The sequence below is a fragment of the Rhinolophus sinicus genome, chromosome 8 (genome assembly GCF_057876585.1).
Source record: "Rhinolophus sinicus isolate RSI-liver-muscle chromosome 8, RSI-T2T, whole genome shotgun sequence".
Taxonomy (NCBI): Eukaryota; Metazoa; Chordata; class Mammalia; order Chiroptera; family Rhinolophidae; genus Rhinolophus; species Rhinolophus sinicus.
The window spans coordinates 38,575,961-38,599,646 of NC_142508.1; the positions used below are offsets into that span (position 1 = coordinate 38,575,961).

The 23,686-nt window shown below is 53.2% G+C and overlaps 1 protein-coding gene and 2 long non-coding RNA genes across 13 annotated transcripts in view; 1 reads left to right on the forward strand and 2 right to left on the reverse strand.

Moving 5' to 3' along the window:
* Positions 1-12,230, reverse strand: LOC109452507 (uncharacterized). Of its 4 annotated transcripts, none has more exons than XR_012490557.2 (3): positions 11,520-12,230; positions 7,749-7,845; positions 1-291 (listed from the first exon to the last, which is right to left on the reverse strand). It is a non-coding gene; the product is annotated as an uncharacterized LOC109452507 (long non-coding RNA). The 4 variants fall into 4 exon arrangements; XR_012490558.2 differs by lacking the exon at positions 11,520-12,230 and adding an exon at positions 8,958-9,082; XR_012490559.2 differs by lacking the exon at positions 11,520-12,230 and adding an exon at positions 8,938-9,068.
* LMTK3 (lemur tail kinase 3) overlaps positions 9,141-23,686 on the forward strand; it is a 19,946-nt gene continuing 5,400 nt past the window's right edge. Inside the window, exons 1-13 of one of the 7 annotated variants that reach the window (XM_074316158.2) lie at positions 9,234-9,416; positions 9,562-9,608; positions 11,316-11,428; positions 12,311-12,444; positions 12,710-12,860; positions 13,345-13,421; positions 13,892-14,010; positions 16,742-16,829; positions 17,188-17,336; positions 17,682-17,766; positions 17,841-17,962; positions 18,122-18,271; positions 18,719-21,246. In XM_074316158.2, coding sequence (XP_074172259.1) covers positions 11,353-11,428; positions 12,311-12,444; positions 12,710-12,860; positions 13,345-13,421; positions 13,892-14,010; positions 16,742-16,829; positions 17,188-17,336; positions 17,682-17,766; positions 17,841-17,962; positions 18,122-18,271; positions 18,719-21,246 — 3,679 coding nt within the window. In that variant the 5' untranslated portion in view covers positions 9,234-9,416; positions 9,562-9,608; positions 11,316-11,352. Of the gene's footprint in view, positions 9,609-11,092; positions 11,194-11,315; positions 11,429-12,310; positions 12,445-12,709; positions 12,861-13,344; positions 13,422-13,891; positions 14,011-16,741; positions 16,830-17,187; positions 17,337-17,681; positions 17,767-17,840; positions 17,963-18,121; positions 18,272-18,718; positions 21,247-23,686 lie in introns of those variants that run through there. The other 6 variants (XM_074316160.2, XM_074316157.2, XM_088800062.1 and 3 more) reach the window with 6 other exon arrangements.
* The window catches only part of LOC141567723 (uncharacterized), an 11,477-nt gene continuing 208 nt past the window's right edge, over positions 12,418-23,686 (reverse strand). The window contains exons 2-3 of one of the 2 annotated variants that reach the window (XR_016021987.1): positions 13,630-13,748; positions 12,418-12,609 (exon numbers count right to left, since the gene is read on the reverse strand). This is a non-coding gene — a long non-coding RNA (uncharacterized LOC141567723). Of the gene's footprint in view, positions 12,644-13,629; positions 13,749-23,686 lie in introns of both variants that reach the window. The other variant, XR_012490560.2, reaches the window with a different exon arrangement.

Consider the following 23,686-nt stretch of genomic DNA (forward strand, 5'->3'; position numbering starts at 1 on the left):
TTAAATCAATAGCAATCATTTATTTTGCTCTTGAATCTGTAATTTAGGCGGCGCTCGGTGGAGACAGCTCTTCTTTGATCCGTGAGGCAACATCAGAGATGGCTCCTCTGGGAGCCGGGAGACCCACCTTCAAGCTGGCTCACTCACATGGCTGGCAAGTTGGTGTTGGCTGTGGACTAACTGCTCAGCTGGGGCTGGGGGCTGGGGGCCTCAGGTCCTCTCCATGGGAGCTTTCCCGTGGACTCTTGGGCTTCCTCACAGCATGGAGGCTGAGTTCTAAGAGAGTTTGTTCTAAGAGAACAAGGCAGAAGTGCATGGCGTTTTTATGACATAGCCTCAGAACTCACGTAGCATCACTTCCATCAAACGCCATTGTCCAAGGCAGTCGCCCAGATTCAAGAAATAGGGATACAGAGTTCATCGCCCAACGGGAAAGTGGCAGAACAGCATGTGGAATGGGAGATATGGTTGAGGTCATATTTGGGAAGTATAGTCATCCACAAAAATGGAATGACATGCCAGATTTCAGTTGGAGGTTAGTGAAAAGAAGGACATGACTTTTTTTCTTTATGCAAGTGTATGGACCCCGAAGCCCTCCCTTCTGCCCTCTTATCTACCTGGCAAACTCCTGGCTCCTCAAAGTCATCTCTTTTGCTTACCTTAATGACTCACAAACCCTGCCCCAGTAGAAACATTTGCTTTCACCTCTGTGTATCCACAACATTGGTTCAAACTTTTATTTGCATCCTTAGCATTATCTAAGTTTTTAAATTAACAACCAAAAATATAGAGAGACACAGTAGGCATGAACACTTTCTTCTTTAAAAAGTTCCAGAGACATACTGTGCAAATAGTGCCTACAGTTAACAATATGATATTGTGTACTTAAAATTTTGATAAGCGTGTAGATATTGTGTTAAGTGCTCTTACCACCAAGACCAAAAACCAAAAACAATACACACACACACACACACACACACACACACACACACACGGACACCACTAGGAAAGGTTGGGAGGTGATGGGTATATTTATTACCTGGATTGTAGAGATGGCAACATAAGTGCATACATATGTCCAAACAACCCAAATTGTATATATTATGTACAGTGTTTTTTATACAAACTATACCTCAATAAAGCTGGAAAAAATTAAGTGTGTTGCCTATAACCAGAATATTAAAAAAATTCAAATGATATAGACTTCACATTTCATGCCCACTCCTATTTTTTGCTACTATAAGTTTGTTTTATATCTTTGCATACCTTTTTCAGAGCCTACATACATGTATGTATTTGCCTCAGAAAGCAGCTTTGGATTGTTACTGCTATTTTTTTCTTTTATAAATGGTATCACACTGTACTTGTTAACCGGAACTGGTTTTTTTCAGTCAACAATACATCTTAGAGCACTTTCTCTGCCAGTCCATGGCTCTTTGTCATTCTTTTTGACAGTTATATCATATTTTGCAGGATGGATGTACCCTATTTATTAATCCACTCCCTACTGATGAACGTTGAGGTAGTTTCCAATTTTTGTGGCTTTTATGTAAATGATGATCAAAGATAAATAAGTAAACGAAGGACCGAGATGGCTCTGGTGGCAAAGATGTTGCCTCCAATTCAGTAAAAGGTTTGCACAAATGTCTCTTGCCCTCTAGATAATAAAATCCAGTGAAAGATCTGGATTTGGTGGCAAACTGCCTACCAGCCTGAGCTCAAGTCCCAGCGCTCTCACTTCCTGCGATTGTGGACATGGGCAAGGATTGTAACCCCTCTGAGCCTCTGTTTTCTTTTCTATACAATGAGCTGATAATAATATCTGCTTCTGAGGGTTGTTATGACAACACACGATGCCTGGTAAGTGGTCATCATAGTATAAACACTCAAAAAATGCTGCTACTTTTCTTATCAAGTTAGACATATCCCTACCCTCCAATCCGGCAATCCCACTCCAACGTATTTACACAAGAGCCATGAAAGCTTAGATCCATCTTATACACAGGTGTTCACAGAAGCTTTATGGGTAATCACCCCATATTGAAAAAGACCCAGCAGGAGATGGATGAACAAAATATGGTCCAGCCATACAATGGAATGCACCTCAGCAATAAAAAGGAACACACCACTATTGATACACTAAACAGTACAGATGTATCTCAAAATCATCATCTGTGCAAATGGAGTCAAACTCCACAGACACTGACTTTATGATTCCATTTACACCAAGTTCTAGAACAGGCTAAATTAATCAATAGTGAAGGAATGCAAATTGATGGTTGCCTGGGGATGGGGGTGGACTGGGAAGGGGTGCAAAGGACCTTTCTGGAGAACAGAAATGTTCTCTGTCTTAATTGGGATGGTGCTTGCATAGGCATATGCAGTTGTCAAGACCATCAAACTGTCCTTGGAAGATCTGTGCGTGTGACTGTATGTAAATTATATCCCCATTAACAGTGAAGTAAAATATTGTTATTAATATGGTGGTCCTTGCTGCTTCCTTCTTTATGTCCACGCCAGTAGTCTGCCAGGGTGGAGGCCTGTTTGTTTGTTGAGTGGTGAATGAATGAGTGAATGAACGAATGAATGAATGAGGTTTGAAGCAGCATCCTAGGCTCATGAAATTTTCCTCCTTGAGCCCTTCATACTCCAGTGGCCCTTCGATTTATAAAGGAGGAGGAGGCTGTGTGCCCCCCGCTCACCCTGGTCAAGGCCCCACCCCCCAGTAGATGCTCAGAGTAATCTCACCCTTGCGCAATGCCCCCGTCACCCCAGCCTCACTCCTCCAATCACTAAACACACGATTCCTGAGCACCTTCTATGTGCAGACACCCGGGAACAAGGCAGGCAAAGATCCTGCCCTCAAGGGCTCCATAAACACATGTGCAGCGCGATGTCAGGTACAGCTGAATGCAATAAAGTAAAACGAAATGGGCTAAGGGCCTGGAGAAGGCAAAAATTGGGGCTGCAGCTTTGGTGGCCAGGGAAGGCTGCTCTGGGAAGGCCACACAGGAGCAGAGGCCTGGTTGTAGCAAGGAGGTCAGCCAGGTGGAGATCTGGGGAAAGGGCATTCCCTAGAGGAAGACAGGTGGTGCAAAGGCCCTGGGCAGTTGTGGGGGCTCTCGGCCTCACATAGACAGGTGCTGGCTCAGGTAGTAAATGGCCAACTGTGATTGCATGGCCATCAGCTGTGGCTAGTTGGCCGTCAGCTGTAACCAGTGAGCCATTGGCCACAATATAACTGCTGCGGCTACGCTAGCAGAGGGAGAGAAGAGAGAAAGAATGGGGCTAGCAAGAAGATGGCGGCTGGGCTGGCAAGTGTGGATGGCGGTTTGCGGACAGTGTGGATCCAGCCTCCAGTGAGAGTATAGTGCCGCCAGAGAGAATATAGTGGTATGACTCCCCTACCTATGGCTCCGTGGGTGTTCCTTTTTGGCCTCACCATATCCTGCGTTCTTGTGTGGGGAGCGGGAGCAGAGACCCCACCGGACGCCCTGCACGACAGCAGTTTTCTACTTACGCAGTGTGTTCAAGGAACAGGAACAAAGCCTGGATGACTGGAGGGGGATGAGCCAGGGGGAGAGGGCCAGAGATAAGGGCAGAGGAATATTAAGCAGCAGACCATTTAGGATCTTGTGGGCTTGGACTTTTACTCTGAGTGAGATGGATGCTGTAGGAGGGTTGAGAGCAGATAAGGCTGTGACTTGACTTAGCTGTTAACAGGCTTTCCTGGCTGCCATGGCAAGAAGAGACAGAGAAGGAAGCTACTGCACCAGTCCAAACAAACAGTGATGGTGGGAGCAGAGGTGATAAGAGGTGGTCAAGCTCTGGGAATATTTTGAAAGCTGACAGAGGGATGTGGAGGTGTGAGAATAAGACAGGAGTCAACAACTACTCTGAGGTTTTGGGCCTGAGCCACTGAGCTGGGGAGGCAGTAGGTGGGGCAGGTGGAAGTTGCCTAAATGTTCCAAGCTGTTTCACACCTCCAGGCCTTTGTGCACTCCATCCCTCCAGGCCTGGAATGCATTCCCTATTCCACTAACCACCCCCAGCCTCAGCCTCGCCCCTGCTGTCGTCACAGCTAAGCCCAAATATCACCTTCTACAGAAGCTTCTCTGTAAGCGACCCTGGCTCAACATGGCATGTCCTCTTGCATCCCCACAACACCCTGCTCTTCTGCTTCTCCCAAATAGGTGGTCAGGGTCCATCTGCTGGAACTTGCGCCAAGTGGGCAACACTTGAATGACTGGGAAGGGGCCATGGCTTTAATCCAGCAGTGAAGGCATCAACAGGAAATGGCCTCAAATTCTTTCCTTCATTCAGCAAATATTTATTGTGCCAGGAACTCTAGAAGGCACTGGCAAGAGAGCAGGGAACAGGAGAACCAAATAGATCTGGGTCCTTTGGGGGCTTTACTGAGAGAGACAACAATAACCAAAACAAAGAAGTGAAAGATCTAATGGATCACACGGTGATACCGAGAAAAGAGAGAAAAGAGAGATATTTCATATGTGAGATGGGGACTAGGAGAGATAAAGTTATTGACAAGGTAATCAGGGAGGGCTTCACTGAGGTGACATTTGAGCTTTGATGTAAAAGAGGTGAGCAAGGAGTCATGTGGATATTGACGAGGGAATAGCCAGTGCAAAGGCCCTGAGGTAGGACCATGCTTAGAATATGGGAGGAACTTGGAGGCCAGTATGGCCAGAGCTTGTGAATAGGGGGTTAGAGAGGGTAGGAGCTGAGGTTCAGAGAAGAAATGACTGCAGGGGGGAGGGGCGGCAATCTTACAGGGCCTCGGGGGCCACAGTGAGGACATTACTTTTACTCTGAGTGAGATGGGAGCCATGGAAGGGTTCTGAGCAAAGGAGCAATGGGATCTGATTCCAGTTTCAACAGGATCACCACAATAATAGCAATAATAATTGACATTTATGCAGCACTTCCTGTGTCATTGGCAGAAGGACCTTCTGTGTATCCAGTTGTCTAATCCACCCTCATAAGCATTCTAGACACTTCTGTCTCCCTCAGCCCCCATGCCCAAACCATCACCAAGATTGGTACAGTCTCCTGCCAAAACATAGCTTGAAGCAAATTTTCAGTGGCTTTACTGAGATAGACTTTACACACCGTACAATTCACCTATTTAAAGTGTACAGTTCAGTGGTTTTTAATATATTCACCATGTTGTGCAAACATCACCACAATCAATTTCAGAACATTTTCATCTCCTTTGTGAGAAATCCTTTAGCTGCCCCCATCCCAAGGCAACCACTAATCTGCTTTCTGTCTGATTTGCCAATTTGGGACATTTCCTATAAATGGGATCCTACAAGGTATGATAAAAAAATACAGTGAATGTTTAAATTTAGAAAAATCTATTACAGTAAAAGATGCATTGCCATTAATCCCCCTCAAAATACTCCCCTCACTTTGAACACACTTATCCCATCATTCTCGCCACTTTCTGAAGCAGTTCTGGAAGTCCTCTTTCATGAGTGTCTTTAGTTGCGCTGTTGTGTCTGCCTCGATATTCTGAATCTATCCAAAACATGTACCTTTCATGGTCATTTTGACTTTGGGGAAGAGCCAGAAGTCGCACGGTACAAAATCTGGTGAATAAAGTAGATGAGGACACACCGTAATGTTTTTATTTGACAGAAATTGCCGTGCCAGAAGCGTGTGTGACACAGAACATTGTCATGATGGAGGATGAAACCGTTTGCCCATTTCTCAGGCCATTTTTATGCACATCATTTCTTAAACGCTCTAATAAGCCCTTATAATATTCAGAGCTCACCATAGTGTTCCTGAGTACAAACTCAGCTTGCACAATTCCATCAAGGTCAAAAAACACAATATCACCTGATGGCACTCAGCAGCAGCATTCACTGTATTTTTTAATCATACCTCGTATAATCTGTGGCCTTTTGTGTCTGGCTTCTCTCACGTAGCATAATGTTTTCAAGATTCATGCATGTTGTATCTATCATGAATTCATTCCCTTTTGTGGCTGAATATTCTGTTGTCTGGATACACCACATTTAGTTATCCATTCATCAGCTGATGGATATTTGGGTGGCTTCTATATTTTGTTTATGAATAATGCTGCTATGAACATTCATGTACAAATATTTGTGCAGACACGTGTTATCATTTCTCTTGGGTAAATACCTAGGAGTGGAATTGCTGGGCCAACTGGTAACTCTGTGTTTAACTTTTTGAGGAACTGCCAGGCCGTTGTTGTTGTTTTTTGTGTGTCATAGAATAAGTGTTTGTTATAAGAGCACCAGTGGTCTGAGAAGGCAGAGGGTTAACACCTCCAAAAACTGCCTTCCTGCTAGACTGTTCTGGAAAGGGACTGCACTGTTCCCACCAGCAAAGTCCAAGGGTTCCGAGTTCTCCACATCCTCCCTGACACTTGTTATTATCCTGAAGTTATTTGCTCCTCTCTGCCTCCACTGCCAGTAGCCCGCTTGAGCTGCCACCATCTCTCATCTGGACCATTGAAGTCACCTTGTCCCTGGGCTCCTGGCTTCCACCCTCAGTATTTCCCCACACCACAGGCAGAGGGACCCTATTGGCACTGAGGTCAAATCCTGTTCCTCCTCAGTTCAGAACTCTTAAATAGTTCATTGGCTGAGAATACACCCAAACTCCCCACCATATGGCCCACTGAGCCGACCCCTGCTCACCTCTCCGACATTACTCATGTCCCTGGTTCCTTATCCATTCAGACATAGCCACAACAGCTGTCCAACCTCAGAGCCACCCATTGCGCTGTTCCCTCGGCCCCTGTACTCTTGCCCTGCTCTCCCCCTACCTCTTTCTTTCCCTCTCAGACCTGGACTTTACTGTCACTTTCTTAGAATAGACTCCACCTGACTTCTCCACAGCCTAAATCGCACACCCCTATCTTCTCCCTCATTGCACTTAGCACCATTTGAAGTTGCATGTCTATTTGTGTGACAGTTTGCCCAATGGCTACCCCCACCTCAGGCATGGCTCTGTAAGGGTGGGTGAGTATCAGTGCCTGGCCTGCAATAAGAGCAAACTAAATATTTCTTCTCATTTCATCCCCTCAACGGCGATCTCCTACCTTCCTCTTTGCACGTGCAGTTCCCTCTGCCCAAACACACCATTGTCATTGTTCCCTCTTTTTCTCTGGCTGATTGCCATGAAGCCTCAGTTATATGTCACTTTCTCTCAGATAGTATTTCCGTTTATATATATGTATATATAGCCAAAAATAGTATACACATTTTAAGAAAGGAAAAAACTATTAAAATTGTAATACTCGATATATACCGATAACCAAAGATGAATACAAGTCACGTCTGACTTCTGCAATTACAAGAGGTGCTCAAAGTGGTTACCATCAGCATCCAGACACTTCTGATTACGGCGAACTACTGCTTGAGCAATGTTGACCAAAGTGTCCACTTGTATACATTTTTTTGGCACCTCTGGTATATGTTGTGATGAGGACATACATAGACACAAACAGCAGTTCTCAAATCTTTATACTTTCAAAATTATTAAGGACCCCAAAGGGCTATTATTTATGTGGGCTATGCCTATCAAAATTTACCACATTAGAAATTAAAACTGATACATTTAAAAATACTTGGTTATTAATGTATTTTAGAATAACAATAAGCCAATTGCATTTAACATTTAAACCTATTTTAATAAAAATAATTTTTCCAAACAAAAAAATTTGGTGAGAGGCGTGGCATTGTTCTTACCATTTTGTAAATCTCTTTAATGTCTGGCTCAACAGGAGACTGCTGGATCCTTGTAGCTGTTTCTGTGTTAATCACCATATTGCATGCTGTGCAGCTTCTGGAAAATTCCAGCATACACTCATGAGAGAATGAGAGTGTAAAAAACAGGTAACATCTCAGTGTTATTATGAACATAGTTTTGATCTCTCAGATCCCCTGACAAAGTCTTGGTGACCCCTACGGGGACCCTGAACCACATTTTGAAAACCCTCTGACAGACAGATCCACAGTTGTGAAATCAATAAAGCTCCTAAAACAAACAGTTTTATCATAAGTTTGGAGGTGGAACTTGACCTAAACAGACACTCAGCCTTAAATGATTTATCTGCCGTCCATAGATTGCACCACAGAAATATTAAAGGGTTGGATGCCAGCCAGGCTGCCCCAGAACACTAGAGGGCTACTCAGAATATACAGTATATGTTCCTACGGCCTTATTAAAATCTAAAAATTCCCAAATCCAAAACACATCTGGCCCCCAGGGTTTTGAATAAAGGAACTATCAGAAATAAAAGTTCCCATACACGAACATTTCCCTTACAGTCAGCACGCACTCTGCTATGTTCTAGCTTATTCTATCTTACTATTCAAAAAAAATATATATATATACATCTGGTTGTAACCCACAAGTTTGAAGTCACACCTCGGTAATGACTCACTGCTCATAGTTTGAAAAACTCTAGCGGACCTTCGGCGAGCCCCTGTGTCACCCTCACCCCCAACCCAGGAAGGGCAGGGAACGCGTTTGATTTATTCCCTGCTGCACCCCCAGGTTCTGGCACAGGGCATGGCTTAGCACACAGTAGACGTTTAATAAAAGTTGAGTGAATAATGATAAAAGAGCAAGCCAGGGACAGAGTTAGGACTGCAATCCCGCCTATGCCGCTCCCTATAACTCAAGAATTCCGCCCACATCATTTCTAAAGACCGTGGCAGCGGACACCCCGCCCCCCACTCCCCCTCCAACTACCCTCAACCAGCCGCTGCTTCCTCCCGGGGAGATACTTAACCCTGCTCCCATCTGGATGAGCCAGGACTACATTTCCCACAAGTCTCAGGGCTGGGACACTTCCCATAAGCCTCTGCCTCCACCAAGTTCTTTGCCCTTCAGCCACAGGGGCCGCTCAATGTATCCCCAGTTCTGTTCTACCTGCACAATGGTCAGGCTACCTGCGGCCTTGGTTCCGGCAACCCCTCCCTCGTCGCGCAATGAACCTGCTTCAGTTTCTCCAATAAGACCCCCGAGAAGCAGCCCTCGCCCCTGCCCTGGGGCCCCTGACGGGGGTGGGGGGTAGGGGGTGGGGGCTGCGCACTGCGGGGTTTGTGAGCCGCCTGTCCTGGGCGCGCCAAGAGGCCAAGGCTGCGCGTTTTGGACGCCTGGGGGTCTTGGACCCCTGGTGGGGGGCAGGGACAGGGTGGGCCGTGCTGGGGAAAGGGTGTCTGAGTTGCCTCCGCGGTGTGTTGTGAGGCTGCGTCTGAGATGCGCAGCGCCGGTCGGGAGGGACGCATCGCAGGTGCTCACGGACCGCGCAGACGTCGGCACGCAGGGTGGGAGTGTGTGCTGCCAGGTGTCTGCGGTTCGGTTCGGGATGCTGTGGGGTGCGGTGTGACCCCCGAGGCGGCCACCTGGCACGTGATGTGTGTGTCCTTGTCTTGTTTTGTCTGTGTCCCAGACAGACCTAGTTCCAGTCCCCACCCTGCCATTTACCGGCTGTATGCCTTGGGGCAGGTGACTGCACCTCTCTGTGTCTCAGTTTCCTCATCTGTACCATAGGGATGATAAAAATACCTGTCTCAGAGGGCTGCTGTAAGGATTAAAAGGTAATATCTGTAAAGCGCTGAGAACAATGCCTGGTGCAGAGTAAATGCTCATAATAAATACATAAAATAAAATATGATTGTGTATTTTTGTGTGAAGTGTCTATGACTGTGTAATGGCTGTGTAACCTCATAGGAAATGTGGGTATTTGTGATGCGTGTCTACGTCTTCGTATGTGTTGTGCATTTTGGTATGTGTTATGTGTGCTGTGTGTATTTGTGTATGTGATGTGTGACTATGGTGGAGTAATATGTCTTTTGTAACCTTTTATAAAATGTGTGTATATTTGTGAAGTGCGTATCCATGTGTGTTTATGTGATGTGTGTATCAAATATCCTTATGTCTATGTATTCGATGTGTGTGCTTGTGTTGTGTGTCTGTGTGGTTTTGTATATATGTGTGTGACTGAGTATATTTATGATATATGTCTATCAGTGTGTGATGTATTTATATGTATTTTTATATGTGATGTGTATAGTTTTATATGCATCTGTGATTCTTTGAATGTGTTGTGTGTGTCTATATCCATGTATGAGTTGTGCCTATCCATGTTTCTGTGTGTATTCAGGGGAGTGAAATGTGGGTCTGTGTGAGAGATGTGTATCTTTTATGTCTCTGTGTCTATATATATGGGTTTGTACGTTGTGTTTGTGTGTACTGGTGTATGTGATGTGCTTGTCTCTCCACGTATCTGTTGTGTGTCTGTATATATTTGTGCATGTGGTATGTGTGTATGTCGTGTGTCTTCGTGTCTCTGCAAGTGATGCCTGTTTGTATTTGTACTGTGTATTTGTGCGATGTGCATGTTTGTGTGTATCTGTGTGTGATGCTGTGTCTATGGGTGTTCTTTGTTACCCATTTGTCTATGTGTTTTTGACTGTGTGCCTCAGCATGTCCCCTGGTGTCTGCATGGAGCTTTGTCTGTGGCATGCGTGTCTGTGTATTTGGGGCTTTACTTGATCTGTGGCATGTGTGGATCTTTGTGATGCTTTGCCGTTCCTGCGTAGCGGGGTGCATCTGTGCCAGGGGACGGCCTGCCTGTGCGTTCTCAGTGCAGCCCATCATCCTCGCGTCTTTGTGTGTGACGTGTACGTGTCCCCGTCTGCCGATGGCTGTCCACCTTTGTATATGATGTGCTTGTCTATGAGGGTCTCTGCGACGTGTGTCAGCCATGTGTGAGCTGCGTATGCCTGCCTGACATCTGCATCTTGGCGTGGAGCACACGTGTCCATGCTGGTGGCATGTCACAGTGGTGTCCGGGCCAGGCACTGTGGGCCCTGCACCCCCCCCAAGGGTCTGCTGGTCCCTGTCTGTCCTTCCTCCTCCCCTCCCTCCTGGCAGCCAATGCTACTGGGGAGCCAGTTGCCATGACGACGCTCCATCCTCCCTCCTCCCACCCTTCTTCTGACAGGCTCTCTGCTCCCCCAATCCGGGCTGCCCTCGGGGGCGGGGCCCTCATTCTCGCCCCCCCATCCTACCCTCTCCCCCCAACCCCAGCAACCCCGGCTCCCCAGCTCCTCTCCTCTGTCCTCTCCATCCCTTCATCTGTCTGCCCCTTCAAAGAGGGGGAGGGGGGTACCTGAGCCAGTAAGCAGCCCCTCCCTCCCCCTGTCCTGCATCTCCTGCCCCTCTCCTGGGCCGGGGGGAGGCCAGGGTCGCGCGGGTCCCCATGGCTGGGGGCTGAGGGCCCGCCCCCCCCTCCTCCCCAGCCGCCACCACCTCCACCTCCTTTCCATCCTCGGCAAGATGCCTGCCCCCGGCGCCCTCATCTTCCTTGCGGCCGTCTCTGCCTCCGGCTGCCTGGCGTCCCCGGCCCACCCCGGTGAGTCCATCCGGCCATCCGGCTGTCCAGCGGCCCCCACCCCCACCCCGGCCTGCCCGGGAGTCTGTCCGCGGGGCTCCGGCTCCATCACCTGTGTGCGCGTCTTCTCGCAGTCGAACCAGGGCCTGGGGAGCCGAGGGGATGGTGTTTCTGTCAGTAGGGCCTGTAGGAGGAAGGCTGGGGGCTGGGTGGGGAGGGGGTCCGTTTGGGCAACATGTGTGTATGCACGCATGTGTGTGTGCAGGTGTGTGCAGGGAACCCGGAAGGACGGGGCCTCTGGGAGAATTGGGGGCCGCGGGGAGGAATACTATCTCTAAGGCGGACACAGCTCTGGAGGCTGTCTCTAGCTTTGGGGAGACCCAGGGCTCGCGGGGTTCCCTGCTCAGGGGCTTGGGTTGGGAACAGAGGACATGTGTGCGTTCCAAGCGTCCTTAAAAGAAACACGCCTCAACCCCTCTAACGAGGGGGTTCCAGCGTGGGGCAAGAATCCTCTTCCAGCCTGCAGTTAGGGGTTCATCCTCTTCCCCAAACAGGGGGTAATGAGGCTGTCGATGGGAGCGTATTGTAAATTCTGGGAGCTCCAGGCTCCACTATTACTCCTCCTTCCCTCAATTCTCACTGGAATTCATCCAAGACTGGGGTGATGTGATGGGGTGGGGGGGGGTCCCAGCTTGGGGCGAGGAGAGACCCCACCCCCAACCACCTGAGAAAGCTCCAAACTACAACTCCCACAATGCTCTGGCCCATCCGGCTCCTCTGACAAGGGGCCCCTGGTTACTGAGCATCATGGGAGTTGTAGTCAAGACTGGCCCGGATGGAAGGGGCACAAAGTCCGGGAGTCGGGCTTGAAGCCGGGATGCCAGCCCAGCCCTGTGCCCACAGATGGATTCGCCCTGGGCCGGGCCCCTCTGGCTCCTCCCTACGCCGTGGTCCTCATTTCCTGCTCCGGCCTACTGGCCTTCATCTTCCTCCTCCTCACCTGTCTGTGCTGCAAACGGGGAGATGTCGGCTTCAAGGTGAGGTGCATGATAGGGTTCAAGGTGGGGAGGAAGACTCCAGCAAGACTTTTTCCCCCAACCCAGGTGGTTGGTGAGGGAGAGGGGCAGTCAGTCCGAGTCCGAGAGCTCCTTTGGTCCTGAAGTCATGGCAAGATCCGGAGACTTGGGGTGGAAATTGGGCTGCTGGAGACAGTCGTAAGGAAGATGGGAAGACCTACTGATAAGAAGGATGATGGCATGTCTCAGCCCTGTGTTCTCCCCTCCTCACCCCTTCTGGCCCCAGGAGTTTGAGAACCCTGAAGGGGAGGATTGTTCTGGGGAGTACACTCCCCCAGCGGAGGAGACCTCCTCCTCACAGTCGCTGCCTGATGTCTACATTCTCCCGCTGGCTGAGGTCTCCCTGCCGATGCCTGCCCCGCAGCCTTCACACTCAGGTACTGCCCGACACCCTGACACCCTGACTAGGATCGTATGGTCCTGAGAGTCTTCCCTCAGGGGCCAGGGAGCTGAGGCCCCAGGCAGCCAAGGGGAAAGGTAGGGATGGGAGCCCCAGAATCTCAACCCTAGAAGGAGTCAGAGTAATCTTGGTGGAAGAGATTGCTTAATCCAAAACCAGATTTGGGGATTCTTGTGAGGCAATCAATGGTGAGGGAAGCCTAGATCTCAATCTCGGAGACAGCCAATGGCAGACTGAAGTCATGTCATAGGATCTTGGGATGCCAAAGGGAAGGAAGGATTGGGTGCTGGAAGCTGTGGGCAGCCAATGAGGAGACTGAGGTCCTATCATTGGAATGTTGGGGACAGCCAATGGAAAGAGATTGGTGTCTGCTTTTACCCCAGTCCCCACTAAGTTGGGAGGTGTCAGTGGCACTTGGAAAGGGAGAGAGGCTCAGGGGCCTCCCCCTTTTGCCCCCTCAGACATGACCACCCCTCTGGGGCTTAGCCGCCAGCACCTCAGCTACCTACAAGAGATTGGGAGTGGCTGGTTTGGGAAGGTGAGTGGGGCTGAGGTGGGAGGCAGGGGTTCCATACAATCCGGGGCTGTGCTGCTATTCTGTGTCCATCCCCCATGCTCCCACCACTTCTCATCTGCCCCCCACCTCCTCCTCCTGCCCCCTCAGCCCACCATCACCCTCACCTCTGTCCACCTCTCACCCATTCCCGCCCACCTCCATCCTCCCACATCTGTCGATCAGCGCCTACCTCCTCACTCCATTGATCACTCCGCCTCGCCACCCGGCTCTCCTCGCGTCCGTCTGTCCATCCTTCCATCCGTCCCTGCATCCACCGGACTCTGGGCCCGTGAGTCTCTCACACCGCATCTGGTGGGGGATGAGGGTGGTGGGACATGAAGGGAGAGGTTGGAAAGAACAGGGAAGTCAAGAGCCAGCGGTGGGATGGAGGTGGTCCCAGGGGAGGGGGCTGGGGAAACCGCAAGTGGTGACTGCTGGGTCCCCTGGACCAGGTGATCTTGGGGGAGATTTTCTCCGACTACACCCCAGCCCAGGTGGTAGTGAAGGAGCTCCGAGCCAGCGCAGGGCCCCTGGAGCAGCGGAAGTTCATCTCGGAAGCACAGCCATACAGGTAAGGTGGACACGGGCCCTGGAGGCCCCAATATCCAGGTTTGTGCCTCATGAAAGTAACATTTGGGAGTGGGGGGAGTATAGTGTGGGGTTGAACATGGGTTTGAATCCTGGATCTACCTCTTCCAGGCTGTGCCACTCAGTAAAGAGAATTTCCCTTTCTGAGCCTCGGGTTCTTTCTTGGGACAGAGCCTGGGATGTGAAATGAGGGGCAGGAAGAAGAGGGCGAGGGGAGGGCACAGAAGCAGAGCTAGAGACCTGCCCTCTCTACTCTGAACATCAGTATCTTCAACTGGAAAGGGAGTCCAGGAAGCCTGAGGGTTCTCAGGTAGAGGACAGCTGAGAGGATGTGAGATTACTGTGTTGAACATGTAATGGAGTGGGGTACATCCCATTACTGTGTTGGGGTACATCCTCAGGTTCCTGCTTTCTGGATGAGGAAGAGTGGAGTCAATCACAGGCCAGTGCCCTGAGTAGGCAGCCAAAATGGCCAGAGCAGATGCCCCCACTCGACTGGGAGGTCTGGGAAGGCAGGACCCTGTTCCTTCACTCCTTGGTCTCCCTTTCACTCTGATATTTACTAGATAAGTGCCATGTGAGGTAGTAAGTTCCCTGTCATGGAAAGAGTGTGTAACAGAAAGTTTAAAAGTGGGGTTTACCCCGAGAGACCCAGACATTGGACTTTATCACTCCCTTGCTCTAAAACCTCTCATGTCTCCCTATTGCCCACAGGACAAAGTCCCACTCCTCTGTATAGCCCACAGGCCCTGCATGGCCTGACCCGGTTCCCTTCCTGCCACTGGAGCCCTGCTCCAGGCACACTGGCCTTCTGACCCTCCCACATATCAGCCTCTTTCCTGCCTCAGGACCCCTGCCTTTCCCCCCTGGCTTGTCCTTCCTGTTCCCTCTGTCTAGAATATCACTCCTGACTGACCCACCCCCCACCTTCGGATGGGGTACTCCCTTCCCCTCCTCAGATTTCAGCTCAGAGGCCTTCCCTTACACACACACACACACACACACACACACACACACACACACCCCTAAGGCAGGCTCTAGAATTGATCCCCCATTGTATCAATCACATCAATTCATGTGTTTTCTTCATAACATGTATCCTAGTTTGTCATTTTTTCATCTGCTTAGTTGCCTATTTGCCTGCCTCTCCCTAGACCTGTACTGGTAACCACTAGCCACATATTAAATTTATGTGAAATAACATGAAATCAAATTAAAAATTCATATCCTCATCTACATTCGCCACATTTCAAGTGCTCATGGTCACATATGGCCAGTGGCTCCCATGTTAGTTCGTATCTAGAGCATGTCCACCTTCATAGAAAGTTCTGTTGGAGAGTGCAGAACTATACTGGTGGCTCAGGTTCCTTCTTGTCACCCAAGCACAAATGCCATCGGCCCTCAGTAGACTGAGCGAACCAGAGACAAGATCAAATCCCAACTCTGCCACCATTCCCAGCTGTGTGACCCTGGGCAAGTCACTTTACCTCTCTGAGCCTCCATTTCCTCTGGCTCAAATGGGAAACTTCATCCTGCCTCACAGGGTTGTTGGGAGGATTTGATAACAGAAGTGGCTGGCCTTGGCTCAGAATAGTAGGTGTGCAGTGAACCCAAGCTTCCTTCTACATCTGCCATCCTAAATCTCCTGCATTGGAGGCTCCAGTCATTTTTCAAGGCCCAGCACATGCCGGATCCTTAGTAGAAGCAGGAGTGGGAGGCACTGTTCTCCCAGGTGGAGAAGTTTGGAGTGCAGGTAGTGGATGGCTGGGGCCGGGCCACTGACCCTGTAGTGCATGAGCAGCCCCTGCCTTCTGCCAGGCCCCAGAAGGAAAATAACTTACTGAGTCTCTACCCTGAGCCAGGCTCTGAGCTACAAGCCCAGAATGTTTTAGTCTTCCCACAGGACCCCAGGCAATGTCGCAAGGTGAAATCCTTCATTCCGCACATTTTTATTGAAAACCTACTGATCTAAGGCACTGGGGACACAGCTATGTGAACAAAACTCCCAAAATCCTTGTTCCAGTGGGGCTCACTGCCTAGAGAAAGGAGGGGGCATCCCCTGGTCAGGGACATTGCTTGGAGAAATGATATTGAAGCTAAGACCTGAGGGATGAGGAGGACTGATGAGGGCAGGGTGTAATCCACAGAGAACTAACTGCAAAGGCATCTAAGCAGGCAACTGAGTATTTGGGAGATGCACACCAGGGTGAGAGGTGGTGCTGGGGAGGGCAGTGGGGCCAGCCACAGGCAGCAAAAACCAAGGAGCAAGCCAGGCTCTGTCTGGGAATGCTGGAGAGCCATGGTGGGCTGTGAGAGAGAGAGAGGGTCTGTTCAGGGCCAAACTGAAAGGGAGAGACTGGAGGCAGGAAGGTGGGGAGGGGGCTGAGAAGACAGGCCAGGATGTGACAAGGAGGCTTGAGCTGGGGCTGGGAGGAGAGGAGGGGATGGGGAAGGGAGGTTTGGGCAGAGGTGAGGAGGCACGAGGGGCAAGGAGTCACCTGAGGGGGTCTGGCCCCGGAACTGGGGGACAGTGGGGCAGTCCTGAGACTGGGCATGTGGAAGGGGTGTGTGTGTGGTGGGGAAACCTGAGGTGAAGAAACTGAGAGTAAAAAGACTGAAGCAATAGTTTGGTTTTGCTGGGCGGTTGGAATGGGACAAGGGGGCTGGGGCTGGATGGAAGGGGCTATTTCCTGACCCAGCCGCCCCCCCACCAGGAGCCTGCAGCACCCCAATGTCCTCCAGTGCCTGGGCGTCTGTGTGGAGACACTGCCTTTTCTGCTGATTATGGAGTTCTGTCAACTGGTGAGGGTCTGTGGGGGAGGGTGGAGTGGGGAGCCGGACGGGTGGGGGCTGGGGGGTAACTGGGCTCCTAGGAATCTTTGGCAATAATATCATCATCACAGCGACATCTGTGTGATAAGCGCTAACAGTTCTTGAGCGCTGACTGTAGGTGAGCACTCACTCTACTGGTGTGGGGCGCACTGAACTAGCACGCAAGGTGAGTTCTCTCATTCCCCCCTTATAAGCAGCAGGGGAAACTGAAGCTCAGAGGGGCCGCCCAGAGTGCAGAGGCTGCCCCCGTCCTTGCCTCAGATTGGCTGGATGTGTGGATGCCTGGGAGGGGCTGGTGGTACTGACCCCTCCCTGCCCTTTCTCCCAGGGGGACCTGAAGCGTTACCTCCGGGCTCAGCGGCCCCCGGAGGGCCTGTCCCCTGAGCTGCCCCCTCGAGACCTGCGGACACTGCAGAGGATGGGCCTGGAGATCGCCCGGGGGCTGGCGCATCTCCACTCCCACAACTACGTGCACAGGTAGCAGCTGGGGAGGAGTGTGTGTGTGGGGCACTACTTACCGTAGAGGAAGGAGGCCAGGCTGCGGGTGGGAGGGGAGGCCACAGGGGAGGGGCTTAAGGAGTGGAGAAAGCCTGAATCGCAAATACAAAAGGAGAAAACCGTGGAGGGGTATGGAGAGGAGAGGGGGTGGAGTCAGGAGAGGGGAGGAGTCAACAAGATAAGGGAGGAGTCAAGAGAAGGTGGAATCGGGCGGAGAGGAGGGAAATGAAAGGGGCGGGGCTTGGAAAGGGGCGGGGTCTTGGCCTGGGGGTGGGCTGCCCCATGCTTCCCCCTCCTCATCTGGCCCCCGTCGCCCGCACCCAGCGACCTGGCCCTGCGCAACTGTCTGCTGACCTCCGACCTGACCGTGCGCATTGGAGACTATGGGCTGGCCCACAGCAACTACAAGGTGAGGGCTGTGGTCTCTCAGGGCTGGGGGCGGTGGGGGTGTCCCAACCAGCCTGACCCTGCCCGGCCCCCCAGGAGGACTACTACCTGACCCCCGAGCGCCTGTGGATCCCTCTGCGCTGGGCGGCGCCCGAGCTCCTTGGGGAGCTTCATGGAACCTTCATGGTTGTGGACCAGAGCCGAGAGAGCAACATCTGGTGAGGGGCCTGGGCGGCCAGGGGCCCAGGAGGGCAAGGCAGGTGGAAGGGTTACAGGATGTCACCCGGTTCCACGGATGGGGAAACTGAGGCCTAGAGGGGAAGCCCCCAGGTGGGTCAGGGTGGGGCTCTGACCTCTCTGCCCTCTGCTCCCTACAGGTCCCTGGGGGTGACCCTGTGGGAGCTGTTTGAGTTTGGGGCACAGCCCTACCGCCACCTGTCAGATGAGGAGGTCCTGGCCTTCGTTGTCCGCCAGCAGCACGTCAAACTGGCCCGGCCCAGGCTCAAGCTGCCCTATGCGGACTACTGGTGAGGGCAGGGCCTGGCCCAGACCCCAGACATTCCACATCCCATCAGAGGGTGGTCCCAGAATACCCCACCTTTCACACACCACCCACAATCTCACCACCCTTTCTGGCAGCATCTGCTACTTGGAGGGGGGACACTGAGGCATGGAGTGACAGAGCTGGTGTTTGAACCCGAGTTTTTATAACCCTAGAAGACCCCTGCTGCTTCCTTATCTCTGACACCAGTACTCGTAGCCCAGAGTAAGGCTGCCTTAACCATCTCTTCCTCACGTCGCCTCATGGTCCTCCCTTTCTCTAGGCCCCTAGCCCTCTCTCTCTGGATCTATCTCGGTCTGGATCTCTGTGTCCCTCTCTGGGTCTCTGCCCCCCCTTTCTCTTGGTCTCTCCCTGCCCCCAGTGGCCCCCCCACCCCATGAGCCCTACTCTTGCCTCCTTCCTCTCCCGCCAGGTACGATATCCTGCAGTCCTGCTGGCGGCCGCCTGCCCAGCGCCCCTCGGCCTCTGATCTCCAATTGCAGCTCACCTACCTGCTTTCTGAGCGGCCCCCGCGGCCCCCGCCCCCGCCCCCCCCACCCCGAGATGGTCCCTTCCCCTGGCCCTGGCCCCCAACCCACAGCGCACCCCGCCCAGGGACCCTCTCCTCACCATTCCCCCTTTTAGATGGCTTCCCTGGGGCTGACCCTGACGACGTGCTCACGGTCACTGAGAGCAGCCGTGGCCTCAACCTTGAGTGCCTGTGGGAGAAGGCACGGCGGGGGGCCAGCCGGGGTGGGGGGGCGCCCCCCTGGCAGCCAGCATCTGCACCCCCAGCCCCCCATGCCAACCCCTCTAACCCTTTCTATGAGGCGCTGTCCACACCCAGTGTGTTGCCGGTTATCAGCGCCCGCAGCCCCTCCGTGAGCAGCGAGTACTACATCCGCCTGGAGGAGCACGGCTCCCCACCTGAACCCCTCTTCCCCAATGACTGGGACCCGCTGGACCCAGGAGTTCCTGCTCCCCAGCCCCCCCAGGCTCCCTCTGAGGTCCCCCAGCTGGTGTCTGAGACCTGGGCCTCCCCTCTCTTCCCTGGACCCCGGTCCTTCCCGGCCCAGTCCTCCTCATCAGGCAGCTTCCTCCTGAGTGGCTGGGACCCCGAGGGCCGGGGCGCTGGGGAGACCCTGGCAGGAGACCCTGCTGAGGTGCTGGGTGAGCGGGGGGCCGCCGCGTGGGCTGAGGAGGAAGAGGAGGAGGAGGAGGGCAGCTCCCCAGGAGAGGACAGCAGCAGCCTTGGGGGTGGCCCCAGCCGCCGGAGTCACCTACCCTGTCCCCTGTGCAGCCGCGAGGGGGCCTGCTCTTGCCTGCCCCTGGAGCGGGGGGATGCTGTCGCTGGCTGGGGGGGCCACCCTGCTCTTGGCTGCCCCCATGCCCCAGAGGACGACTCATCCCTGCGGGCAGAGCGGGGCTCCCTGGCCGACCTGCCCATGGCCCCCCCCTCCTCGGCCCCCCCCGAGTTTCTGGACCCCCTCATGGGGGCGGCGGCGCCCCAGTACCCCGGGCGGGGGCCACCTCCCGCTCCCCCCCCCCCGCCGCCACCTCCCCGGGCCCCCGTGGACCCCGCCGTGTCCCCCGACCCCCCTTCAGCCGTGGCCAGTCCCGGCTCAGGCCTGTCATCTCCGGGCCCCAAGCCAGGGGACAGTGGCTACGAGACCGAGACCCCTTTTTCCCCCGAGGGAGCCTTCCCAGGCGGGGGGGCAGCCGAGGAGGAAGGGGTCCCTCGACCACGGGCTCCCCCCGAGCCCCCCGACCCGGGAGCGCCCCGGCCGCCCCCAGACCCGGGTCCCCTCGCACTTCAGGGGACCCGGGAGAAGCCAACCTTCGTAGTTCAAGTGAGCACCGAGCAGCTGCTGATGTCCCTGCGGGAGGACGTGACAAGGAACCTCCTGGGGGAGAAGGCAGCAACCCCCAGAGAGATGGGACCCAGGAAGGTGGGGAGAGGCCCGGGGAACAGAGAGAAAGCCCTGGGCCCGAGCAGGGACCCCACAGTCCTGGGCAGCGGGAAGAAAGCCCCAAGCCTGAAGGAGGACCTGAGCGTCCCCATGAACGGGGTGACAGTGTTGGAGAACGGGGGACAGAGAGTCCCTGGCATCGAGGAGAAGGTGGCGGAGAATGGAGGCCCAGGGTTCCCGGAGAGAGAAGAGAAAGTGCTGGAGAATGGGGAGTTGACACCCCCAAGGAGGGAGGAGACAGTGTTGGAGAATGGGGAGCTGAGGTCCCCAGAGAGAGAAGAGACAGTGCTGGTGAATGGGGGACTGACACCCCCAAAGATGGAGGAGACGGTGTCAGAGAATGGGGGCCTGAGACTTCCCAGGAACATGGAGAGGCTGCCAGAGACTGGGCCTTGGAGAGCCCTAGGGCCCTGGGAGAAGATGCCCGAGAGTGGGGGTCCAGCCCCCACGATCGGGGAGCCAGCCCCAGAGACCTCGCTGGAGAAAGCCCTCACGCCCAGCACAGTGGCCTTGCCCCAGAACGGAGGGGAGACAGCCCCTGGCCCCATTGGCCAAGCCCCCAGGAGCGGGGGGCTGGGACTGGGGACCGAGAGGAGAACCCCCGAGACTGGGGGGGCATCGAGAGCCCCCGTGGCTGGGAGGCTGGACCTCGGGAGTGGGGGCCGAGCCCCAGTGGGCATGGGGATGGCCCCAGGCGGAGGCCTCGGAAGCGGCGTGGACGCAAAGGCCGGATGGGTAGACAGCACGAGGCCACAGCCACCTCCGCCTCTGCCACTGGAAGCACAGCCGAGGAGGCTGGAGCCAGTGCCCCAGAGAGCCAGGCCGGAGGTGGCCTCCGAGGGAGAGCCCGGGGTGCCAGACAGCAGGGCCGGCGGAGACATGGCACCCAGCGGAGACGGGGACCCCCCCAAGCCAGAGAGGAAGGGACCCGAGATGCCACGACTGTTCTTGGACTTGGGACCTCCTCAGGGGAACAGCGAGCAGATCAAAGGTGAGGAGCCTGCTGGGAGCATGGGACCCAGGTTGGGGGCCCTGGGAGCACAGCTGAGATTCTCGGGCTCCTGGGTAGCAGACAGGTCAGGCTGGCCATAACAGGTGCAGACACCACCTGGGCTCAAATCCTGGCTCTGCCCCTCCTTAGCGCTGTGACCTTGGGGAAAAGATCTTACTTCTCTGTGCCTCAGTTTCCCCATCTGCCAAAAAATGGATGACAAGGATAGCACCTACCTAATAGGGTTGTTGTGAGGATCAAATGAGTCAAGACTTCCACAGCCTTTGGCCCAGTGCCTGGCACTCTGCTTCTATTATTGCAATTCACATAAACCAGGGTCTCAAACTCCGATGTCCACGGGGGCCAGACAGTATTGAGGAATGAATCAAAGAGGATGGGAGAGGTAGGGTGGGGAGTTGGGGAGGAAATGCAGCCATTTCTCAGCTCCAGTCAGGAATGCCCACCCGGAGTTGCCAAATCTGTTTTTCCCTTTTAAACCAGAGTTCTGAGTGTTTTAAATGTTGAAACCAATTCAAAGGAAGCTTATCTGTGGGCTGGGCTGCCAGCGTGTGATCTCTGGTTTCAACTTCCCAACAAACTGAGGCACGGGGTATGCCAGGTTCTGTGAGGGGGACCCAGAGGTCCTCAGGCCCTGTCTCCATGGTATTGGTGACCTGGAAGCTGTAGAAATGCCTCTTCTGGAAATTGAGTTTGGGTTGGAACACAGGACGTGTTCTGTCAAAGAGAGGGGATGATTTAAGAGATGATAAATGGAGAGTAAAGATAAATGGCCCTATTTAGATGTAGACATAGGGACTGTAGTTCCACCAGAATCACCTGGAGTCCTGAATTCCGTAAATCCTGGTATGAAAGTTATAAATGACTGGGCCCTGTTTTATATCAGCGAACTGACAGCCACACTTGAGGGAAGGTTTCCATCTCCATCCACCAGAGGAGCCTGTGGCTCAGGACAGAAAGGTCAGGAAGGGGGCTGGGCAGAGAACTTTCCTTCCTCAAAGTTCCTGGTATTAGAACACTACCATCAACTTGAGGGTATTGGAGGGAGCTTGCTACCATCTGTGTCAGGAAAGACCAGCGGCATGTCAGGGGATGAGCAGCTAAGATATCTCAGAGGATCTGGGGTGGGGTAAGGGGTTGGTGTTGCTGGGTGAGAAGAGGCTGGGAATAGCCTGCTGTTTTTTCTTTAACCAGTGAACTCCTACTCATTCTTCAAGACCCCACTTAAATTGCTCCTGCCCTGGGAAGTCTTCCTGATTTCTAAAGGCTGTCATCCTGTCCTTCCTCTGTGTACCCACAGATAGCTCCCTCTATACAGCCCCTTCCCCACCCCATCACCCTGAGATGGGTGGTCAGGGAAGGCCTAAGTATGGAGGTGACTTTTGAGCAGACATGAAGGAAGTAAGCCATGTGCATATCAGGTGTAGGGCACTGAGACAGGCACTAACTTAGTCTGTTCAGGGAATAGCAAAGGCCAGTGAAGCTGGAGCAGTGAATGAGAGGGGGAGTGACCTGGTCCACATCCCTTTTTCTCCCTGCCTCGCCCTGATCCTCCTCTCATCCCCACCATCACCCCCCACAGGGCCTGGCACACAGTTCACTTATGCACTAATGGAGGAATGAGTGGCCCCTGTCCATTTACCAGTGAGGAAACAGGCTCAGAGAGGTGGATCTGCTTGCCCAGGGACACACGGCAAGCAAGCAGGGTAGGCTTGGGATTCAAAGCCAGGTTTTCTTCTCCAGGGATCTCAAGTCCTTCCCTCCTAGCAGGCTGAGATGAGGGGGTCTAAGGGCAGGGAAGGGGACCTGGAGTTGGTTAGACACCCCCATTTTGTCTGGCCGATAGAGGGCTGGAAAGGGAAAGTGCCTTGGTCAACACCACATAGCAGGGGACATTAATTCATTATTCCCACAAATATTGACAGGGTACTTCCGTGTGCTTGGGGATACAGCCATAACCAGCAGCACTCAGTCTGCTCTGCGGCAAGGCAAACATTAATCACATCACCACAGAAACATAGTTACATACTGACATATAACTTCTGCTCAGGAGAGGTGCTTGGTGCTATGGGGTGCAGAGTGGGAGGTCTGGCCTGATGACCTCCTAGGAGAGCTCTGAGGCTTTGAAAACCCAGACAGAACTGGAAGATGAATAGGACCTGAGTTAGAAAAGGAAGTTCCAGGCAGAGGGAACAGCCTATGCAAAGGTTGGAGGAACGGGGAGGTGGTACATGTAGATGGATGGAAGTCAAGCCAGAATGAGGTGAGGATACAGCCTGGCGAGGTCGGCAGAGCCTGGGCACTTCGCGGCAGTGGTGGGCTGCGGGGACAAGTTGGCACCGGGGAGCAGTGGGGAAGGTTAAGCACTGGAGTCAGGGGAAGATCCCCCTCTCTGCGTGGAGAAAGGCCCCAGTGCAGCCCT